The 9,896-nt window shown below is 42.2% G+C and overlaps 1 protein-coding gene across 1 annotated transcript; it reads right to left on the bottom strand.

The window, feature by feature from the left end:
- Positions 1-3,248: 3,248 nt before the first annotated feature.
- Positions 3,249-7,841, bottom strand: LOC107101093 (gap junction alpha-9 protein-like). Its single transcript, XM_015399855.1, has 2 exons — positions 7,774-7,841; positions 3,249-4,774 (listed from the first exon to the last, which is right to left on the bottom strand). Exon 2 carries the CDS (start codon positions 4,755-4,757, stop codon positions 3,249-3,251), a length of 1,509 nt encoding a protein of 502 aa, XP_015255341.1. The 5' UTR covers positions 4,758-4,774; positions 7,774-7,841.
- Positions 7,842-9,896: the final 2,055 nt, after the last annotated feature.

Here is a 9,896-nt window from a genome sequence, read left to right on the forward strand (position 1 = left end):
AATAAAAAACGAAAAAAAAAAACAGACATGGTTATAATTCCTCATGGGTCAAGGTGGAGTTGTAGCATAAATTGAACCCTGGAAAATCCTCGTCTTTATTTGGAGTGAATACTGCTCCATAATTGTTGCAAACAGAGAACAAGATATTTAATGGAAATTTGAAGAAAAAAAAATGCAACTCAGGAATTAAACTTTGACAAACTTCTTAAAGAGTCATTTTGCTGTTTTCTTACATTACATTTTTTAAAATCTTTTTTCCATATTAAGTTTTTTTGACAAAATGTGTTCTTTGTACGGAAGAGGATTAGGGCCACTGAAAAAATAAAAAAAGTTAACTGATATTTACATTTTATTTCAGTTTAATATGGGAAAAAAGTCAGAATTCTGAGATTAAAGTCAGAATTCTGAGGAAAAAAGTCAAAATTCAAATTTTTTTTCCCCATGTTAAACTGAAATTAAATTTAAAAAACAGTAAACTTTCTTTTTTCCAGTGGCCCTAATCCTCTTCCGTATCTTTGACTACAACAGTAATGGAGTAAAGTTCAATCATTTTGTTCAACACCCATTATCCATTTTCTTTTTTAATGAAACACTGAGCAACTTTCGCCACTAGGGGCGCTAAAAAATAAACTATTAGGTTTAGTGCCCCCTGAAGGCCAATGGCAGCACTGCAGTGTCGCTACCTGAAACACTCTTCTTCCGTATTTTGGAATCTTCTAGAAGACCAGTTTGAATTAATAGATGGAGAACTCAAGCTCCGTCACACCTTGACGATTTAGATAGTTATGACTACGCTGAAACACGCTGTCACGTCGTATGCCAGCATATGCTCATATGTGGAGCATAAGTTACAGGTAATTTATCTGAAGGTTTGCCACTTCAAACCTTCTTTCTTTTCCTTTTTATTCTTTTTTTTTTGGCAGGCGGTAAACGGCAGCTAGGTTAAAACCTCGATCAAAGACATCTTTTTATGCAGACCGGTTGCATCGCTGCCCCCCTCAAGACCCTGGCTTGTTCATCATTTCATGGGCATCACGCTGCCGTGCGTTATGCAGAAGTTAGGCTGTGGTTGGACAGAAGTTATGGACTCGTTATGAATACTCAAAATTGACAAAAATACATAGAAAGTTCAGCGTCTGCCAGTGTTTTAGGAGATTCTGGGATGTCGGGCAGACGCTGGCTAAATTGGTAAGGTGGCTCAGGGCCCTACTAGTAAAGACAAGGCCACATTGAGTCCTTTAAATAAAACTCTGATCAGATCTGTTTAGTTGCTAACAACTTTGGGCCTAGTTAGCTCTCATATTCAATGGCAGCTCTGACTGCAGTCAAATGGTGCTCTGGGTCACATGACGCATTCAGTGACGAATTGGACCCTTTAAAAATTACATAGGAGAGTTTTTGAGAAAAACGGCCGGCTTGTGCTGAAAATTGACCTGAAAAATCACTTAATATAACTAGAATTGGGCTAATATTTGGGATAAAAGTTAGTTTTCTAAAGAAGGTTTAACGAATCAGATCCATCTCTAAGAATCCATTGTTAGTCTCTGATTATTTGTGTTTCATGTGTCTCGGTCTTAGATGATCTAGTTTAGAAAAAGCTTCAGTCCATCAGTTCATTACATCATCTCTTAAGGCCTAAAATATTGTCACATGTTTACCAGAAATTTGCACCAAACACCAGCAGTGTTTAGCCATGCTTTCCTACAGCACTTACACTACAAGAAGACAGAATGGCTTCTAGGGAAGAGATGTGGGGTGTAGATCAGGCTGCTGAAACTGAAAGTGACAGCTTGAATAACTGCAATGCTGCCTGAAACATTATTGATCACTGAGTTTGTTTTCCATGCCTTCACTGTCACTCAGCCTGTGTTCAGCTGAATCATTAAAGGTCAATGAGCTCTGAAAACTGACCTGACAACAGGATTGAATAAAGTCCCTGGGTTGTGATCTGAGGTCGCTTTAAAAATAGACCTTTGTCAGCCATCAAAACAGTAATATTAACGGTGATGTGCAGAAAATACACTTTGTTTAATCCTCTCCACACCTTTTCAAAGGTTCTTTGGCTTTTGTCATTCAGCCTGTCCAGTTATGGTATATATGGCCATTTCCACTGATTAACAGGGAGGTGCCTCAATATAAAAACAAACACCTTGAGGTGGTGATCTGAAAATGACAGGAAAAGCAGCCAAAGTCCAAACACAAACATTTAAAGACCCTAAGAAGACATGCAGTACAACTTAACAAGACCTCTGTAAATACTGTTTTTATTTGTACTAGTCATCTTCTTCTGCCAGCCCCGTCACTTTGTTTACCTTTTCTATAGGTAAAAAAAAAACTGCCTGAAAGGAAGTTTGCAGAGAGTCAGGCGAAGAAGACAGCCTTTAGACCTTTGAATTCACTTGACAGAGTCCAACTTTGGGAAGTGGATACGACAAAGGATAGTCTGATCAGGGCTTAGAGACGCAGAAAACATCAACAGGAGTTGAGGTTTATCACACTGCTAAGCAGAATCAACACTGGAAGCTGTCTGGCACGGTAGGGAAGCTAGTATTTTTATTCATGTCTGAAATTTCATGATTACGGAGGCCGTCATGTGCTCTTTGTTACCTTAGAACCGAGCCAGAACTGAACCGCACCAAGTCCTACTGATGAACTAGTACCATGTTAGCGCAGTTTGGTTGTGCCTGTCACGTCCGTTTCAGTTCTGCGTACCATTTACAGTCAACAGTTGGTTACCGTGCTCAACCGATCCTGGCACGGTTTCAAGAGGGTAGTGTAAATGGGGCTATAGTCTCCTCAGCGTGTCCTGGTTCGTCCCCTGGGCCTCCTGCTGGTGGGACAAGCCTGGAACACCTACTGAGGGAGGCGTCCAGGGAGGATCAAAAAACAAAATGTCCGAGCCACCTCAGCTGACTTCTCTCAATGAGGATGAGAAGTCAGTCTACTCTGCACCTCTCTTGAATGACTGCGCTTCTTATCTGGTCTCTAAGGGGGGGCCTAGCCACTCTGCAGAGAAAACTAATTAGAGCTGCTTTTATTTGGGATCTTGCTCTTTTGGTCATGATCCAGATGAGCTTTGACTCTTTGCTCAGTTCTTACTGTAGTATCCACATTATAGCAGCCGCTGCAATATTTTCTGCTCCATTTTCCCCTCAATTGTCAACAGTACTTTTGCATTTTCGGAAGAAAAATCAAAAGAGATGACTCAATCAGGATTTTTGTTCTGGTCTACCTACAAAGAGTCTGTTTTAAATTTGCAAGTCTGTTGGGGCACGTCTGCTACTCCCACTGCTTGCTGCTGAAACTCTCCTGTTCGGAGAGGAAGTGACAGGACTATTACTCTCCCTGCTTTGTCGAGACATTGAGCTCAGCTCCCCGACAGAGTCTGGGCTCTGGGACCTGCTCGGCCTTTTCGTGTCTGACTTGGAGACGATTCTGGCTCTGGGGCCGGCAACGCTGCTGCGTAGCTTCATGCTGCCGTTTCCGCGGTAGGAGTCTCCACTGTCTGAGCAGTTTCCCTCCACCACCGTTGAACAGTTCCATGGTGGACTGAGCCTTCGTATCTTCCTCGTCATGCCAGACAATGTGGTGGAGGATGAAGTGTCTGCCACAGGAAGAGTAGGGTACTCAGAGCTCCCACATTCCAGTTCATCATGGTGGGTTGAGGACAGCTCCTCTGGTTCATCTTCTTTGTCCACAGGAGGTGAGCGTGTCTCACTGCTTGTGTTGTTAGAGTTGCTGTTCTGCTCTGTGGGACTTGGCACTCCCTCTTTGGTGTCCTTGTGGCTGTCCGGCTTTGCGCCGAGATCCCCTTGTATAGGCACAAAGGCAGAGGAGGCGCTGAGTAGGGGGTAGTTGGGTCCATTGCCCTGTTTTTCCAGCAGTAATGTGTATCCACTGGGAGCAGTGGGAATTGTGCTCTTGCGTCCGACCGAAGTTCCAACGCAAACTTGATGGACAACAGAGTTCTTTTTGGACTTGTTCAGATAATAGTCATCCAGATCATCCTTGAGGTGGGGATAGTAGTTGAGAATACCTTTCTTGACCTTCTTGAACCCTAGATGCATTATCTCCAGCAGGCTAAGAAAGAGGGAGATGCAAGCGATGGCTTGCATGAACATCATGAAGATGGTTTTTTCCGTGGGTCTGGAGACAAAACAGTCCACCATGTTGGGACACGGGTCCCTCTCACACTTATACAGCGTGCTCAGGCGGTGTCCATAGAGGATGTACTGACCAGTCATGAAGCTCACCTCCACCACAGAGCGAGTAACAATGTGGGCTACATAGGTGCACAGCAGGGAGCCTCTCAGTGGGGCTTTGTTCAGCTTCCCCTGCTCCAGCTGCCTCATTTCCTTCTCGATCCTCCTCTTCACCTCCACCATCTCTGCATCAACGGCTTCCAGCTCCCGGCGCAGAGCCACCTTCTTGCAGTGGCGTTCCTTCTCCAGTGCACGCAGCTGATAGATGGCGTGGCCCATGTAGACCAGGGAGGGGGAGGACACAAAGATCACCTGGAGCACCCAGTAGCGGATCAGGGAGATGGGGAAAGCCTGGTCGTAGCAGACGTTTCGACAGCCAGGCTGCTCCGTGTTGCAGATGAAGTCGGACTGCTCATCGTTCCACACATCCTCGGCGGCCACACCTAGCACCAGCATCCGGAAAATAAACAGGATGGTCAACCAGATCTTGCCGACCATGGTGGAGTGGATATGCACCTCCTCCAAGATCCCCCCCAGGAAGTTCCAGTCTCCCATTTTTTACATTAGCAGGGCTAGAATCAGTGGAGAAACAAACACATTCAGAATAGTTAATACACAAAGATCTTGGGCCCATTGTGAGGATGTCAGAGATCTAGACTTTAGATTTACAGTAGATACTCATCCAGAGACATTTCTACATCAGTGTTTGATGCCATTTGCGGACACACTTAGAAACATACATTTGAATCATCGGGGTTGGAATCGCAAGGTGTTCCTTGGGCAGATAGGATACCTCAAGGAGTCGCAGTCTTATCCCAAAAAATGGACACCTTTCAAAGCGTATTATTAGCTAGCAAAAGAAGACATCCAGCATACATTTCGTAACCACCTCAAGCAACTTCCCTCTATGCTAAAGAGCAGCTTAACCCCAAAATCCACTTATTTGATGAAGCTTAATTTACAGCAGTAGCCATTCAAAATTTACCAACTTTCCATGGCCCTTGGCTGGTCCCCTACAATTCCTTTTTAAACATCAAGCTTTGTCCTAAAATATTCTCTCTCTCATGATTCGTGGACATAAAGATATAAAGAGAAGCGTCATCTCTTGGTCAGACCCTGTAATTCAGTGAAAGGGTGGAGCCACCGCCCAGGAGGTCAGTGGCTGGAAGTTGGAGGGGATTTTTCTGGGAGTCGCAGGGGAGTAGGCTGCCATTCGGCTGCCATTCGGCTGGCAAGGGCCATTTTGAATTGCTACTACTACAAGACTACAGCAGATACGGCCATATACATTCCACATGTTCTACTCAGCAGTATGTGCTACACATGCTACGGTCATTTGTAGGAACTGCTGCCAGAGTAATATAATGTAAATGCAATGGCTGAAAGCTGAATGAAACCAGGGTTAAACCTTGAATTCGAGTTTTTAGGATGCCAGGAATCAACTCTGCCATCAGCCTCATGCTACGTTCACACCAGACGCAGAAGGAGCAGCAAAATCGCGTCTGCTGCTTCATTTTTGCTGCTTGTACCAGTTTAGTTCTGACGCGCGGCTGAAGCAGCTTTGCTGCTCGGGCTGCACGGTGCAAAAGTGTGTCTGACACCTGTTGGGCGGAGCTACCCTATCCTTTCTTTGCCTTGCAGCTATATTTGCTGTGATCAGTGGGAAAGTAGTTTTATTATGTTTTTAAGTGAGAAAGTCCACCTGAAAACTTAATCAGTGCAGTCAGTTCATCCAGATTATCATCTTGCCTTCCAATATTATTTCAGTCGGAGGCGCTCAGACCCCCACATACCAGCGGTGAGCCGACAGTAGGAATCCCATTCAACAGCAGCCTCTGGCTGGGTCGCCTCCTCGCGGTTCGCCGCAGCGGCTGGTAGGTGTTTTTCATCTAAATAATCCAAACTGCAGGCTCCGGGATAATAAAAGCGTACATATTCTGCCGGCAGGTTTTAGCATTTTAAGCTAATTTAGGCATCAATAAACTGTTTCAGAGGAGTAATCACAGCGCTCTGTATCATCAGCGATGTGTCTGTCTAGCTGCCAGCTCCCAGATCAGCTTCTCTGATTGGTTGATGCGGCGCGTCGAGCAGCAAAAGTAAATTTTTCCATTTCGAGCAGCATTTGCGGCGTGTCAGATGCTTAAACGCTCCCGACGCGCTGCGTCTGCTGCTCAAAACGCGCTGCGGGACCTTTTGCTGCGCCTTGACGCACGTCAACCATTGACTTTGCATGTAAACTCGCTGCGCCTGCTGCGTCCGGTGTGAACGTAGCATCAGTCTGCATGGCCACCCGAAAGGTGCAAGACTGTTACATCACAGTTTAGGAGTCATCTTCTGTAGCGGGTATGATGTCTTATCCAATTTCTTCAGGGGTTCTTTTTTTTGTGATTACACTGTCACAGGTACAGTGCAACAAAATTCACTGCATTTAAGCAATCCCCTTAGGGAGCAGTGGGCTGCCATTGTGCAGCAGCCGGGGAGCAGTGTGGGGTTAAGGGTCTTGCAGAGAGCCAGAGTGGCAGTCTGTGGGAGTGGGTTTCAAACTCACAACCTCAGGATTTCAAGCTCTTAACTCTAGGCCGTGATATGCTCTAACCACTAGTAGAGATATAGTGAATTGGCCTATCAGAACCTTACAAAGCCATGACATCATCACCTGGGGTTTTGCTAAACTATTTAAAGGCACATTTATCTTAGAGGATCAACAAGTCTGACTATAAAGAAAATTACAAATTCCCTTTGAGTCTTGTAACAGATGTTTTTTAATTATCGAAGGTTAAACTTTTTTTTTTAGCACAGAATATGTATTATTAAATTCAGCTTTTTATAGGTTTTGAATAAAAAAAAACATGTATTGATGGGTAGGAATACTACAAACTGAGTAGATCAAGCCTGCCTCGGTTCCTCCAATATTTATAGAAATATTGTAGAAAAATAATAATATATCTTAGGAACTCAAATCTTCAGATAGCAGATTGGTGACAGACCTGAACACAACATTTTAGTTGTGGAAAATGCAAAAATGGTTGAATAAATCCATTATATTTGCAAATAGTTAAGTGAGCTGCCATTCAGCTTTAATTAAAGTATTAAAATCCCTAATGAATAAAACTATTCTTTAAAGCTTTGGTTTCATTTGGTAACTTTAGATTAAATAATCCTTCAAACTGATCCTTTCAGTTCTGCCTACTCTGAACTGTTGTTTCACCAAAACAATCGATGCTGTGATGTCGCTCTGTGTTGATTGATATGCAGAAACACTAAAGCTTTAAATAGATGTAGGATATTAAGCTCAAATAATAATATAATCTAATAAACAATAAATGTTGGAGCGGGAATCTAATAAGATGTCTACAGATGTTGAAGTAAACAGTTTAATACAGAGGTAGAAATACAACATTAAGGAAAAAAGAAGAACAAAAGCATAAAGGAGATGAACAGTAACTCTTTGACTGAAATGATGCATCAAAGAAAAAACAGATTATTTCATGATTTAAAACAGGAAATGGTCCCACTTAATTCCAGCAAACTATTTTAAATGGAAAAATGTTAAACATTATTAAAAGCTTACCTTCCATCCTGGATAGAACAAATAAAATAAATCTGCTGACGTCCTACGAGTTCATCTCTGATTCTCCCAGAGAGGCATCAGACCGTCTGCATGTTCAGAACTGGACTAAAACAAACCGATCCCCGTCGGCTCTGGTTGTTCTGGACCCGATCGATCCGTGCTGCGGCCCTGCAGCTGTGTCAGACAACATCCTGCCAGTCACCAGAGGTGAAACTAGCAGCCAGCTCTGAACCCAGAAGACCCGAACCGGTTTGATTTGTCTGAGACGATCAGACGGGGGAGAGTCGACATCATGGGTGGAAAACGGGGACCTAAAAGAACCTCTGACCTGGATTATGATCCAAAATCATGGATGAACATCTGTACATCCCCTCCCTTCCTGCTAAAAGCTTTAAACGGATTCCTGTCATTTGTTCATTGGATCTTTCAGTTCATCAGAGATTGTTGCCATATTTTAGGGGAAATCTTTAGTTGAAATAAAAAAAAAGTGATTTTTCTATATTCTGAGAGCATCAGGTCAGATCGATCCAGGGTGAAGCTACACATCTGGTTCTGAGCGTTTGCATCAACCCAGAATATTTCAGCCTCATTTTACAGTTTTTACACAGGAAAAAATTGAAGTCTAGATTAGTCATTTGTTCTTAAAATAAGTGCATTTATTTTTTAATTGAGGGGATAAGAGACATTTTGCCAATGGAACAAGACAATTTACATTTTAAAATAAGAAAACACAAGTGCATTGTCTTATTTTAAGTGCATTTTTATCTAAATATCTTATTTTATGAGTAAAAATACTCATTCCATTGGCAAATAATCTCCTTTACCTACTCAAATTAAGGATAAATACACTTTTTTTGCAGTTTAGTCTTCCAGTTGTTTTCCCTCTTTAATTAATCCAGTATTCTTAACACCTAAAGATTCAGTTTTTCTCCAACAATCCCTTTTAAACGGGTTCTCAGGTCTCCAGCAGCACAGACTCATCGTCCCATTTCTAGTTTCTAAATTCTATCCTCTAGTGCAGGGGTCTGAAACCTTTCATATCCAAAGAGCAATAGCCTCAAAATATTACATTAACCTTTACATTTACAATTACAGATATTCAAGGCTGCTTCAAATTCTTTCATTTTCAACTTAAAAACATTTAATTTCCTTTGTAAAAAAAAATTCCACGCACAAGGAGCTGCGTAGCTAAAGGCTTTCTTCCCTAAATCTGTGCGTTGGAAGGAACAAATCTTAAAAAACAGTTGATTTACTTTTTTTTTTTTTAGCTTAAAACGATGAAAAGCTAAATGATTTATAAAGGTGAAGCATGAATTTTCTTCTATAGGGTATGATGAAACATATCTCCAAGCTAATTAAAGAATAGAACTATAAACATATTTTCTGATGCTTTTAATGTCACTCTGTTGTGAAAATTCAATTTCTATATTCTTTATACAAACTATTAAAATGTTCCAGGAATGGTATTTATTATAGTGTATTATTTAGTTTAAAATATCTTTTTTCCCCATTATTAAGAGCCATTGTAGAGGGTCTAAAGAGCCCCAGGTTGCAGACCCCAGATCAGCTGGATGCTGTACAGACTGAGCTGGCAGCTTTGATTTGATGCATATTTGATCTTCCTCCAGAGAACCAGTGATTTAATTCTGATTATATAAAGAAAAAAAGTTGATGACTCTCTTCTGTTGCCATTTCTTGTATAACACCAGGAGAATGTCTAAAGTTGCAGACCTGGATACACCTGCAGCTAAGGACCTTTGCTCCACCCTCTGGTTATCCTCACTGTTTGTGTGCTTTTTATTTACATTCTTCCTTCCACCCAACTTTCTATAGTTTTCTTTATGTGTAAGATCAATTCCGCATAGGTTAGACTTTCTTAAGATATTGAACCTTTTCATGATTAATGTTCAGTCTTCAGCATAAGCCTGTTGCTGTGAAGTGATGAAGTTTAATTTCAATCCGTGGATCAATGAGCCGCGTTCCATTTCACACATGGCCTCTCCTCTGCTGCCATTTTAATTCCAGCGCTTCCTCCAGGCGGCTGTTCCATTAACAGGAAATCAATGCAGCTGGCCGAGCTGTGAGGCTGCGGCGGTCCGTTTCCACAGAGATCCATCACAGAC

The sequence above is a fragment of the Cyprinodon variegatus genome, unplaced genomic scaffold (genome assembly GCF_000732505.1).
Source record: "Cyprinodon variegatus isolate N-32 unplaced genomic scaffold, C_variegatus-1.0 Scaffold1053, whole genome shotgun sequence".
Lineage (NCBI taxonomy): Eukaryota > Metazoa > Chordata > Actinopteri > Cyprinodontiformes > Cyprinodontidae > Cyprinodon > Cyprinodon variegatus.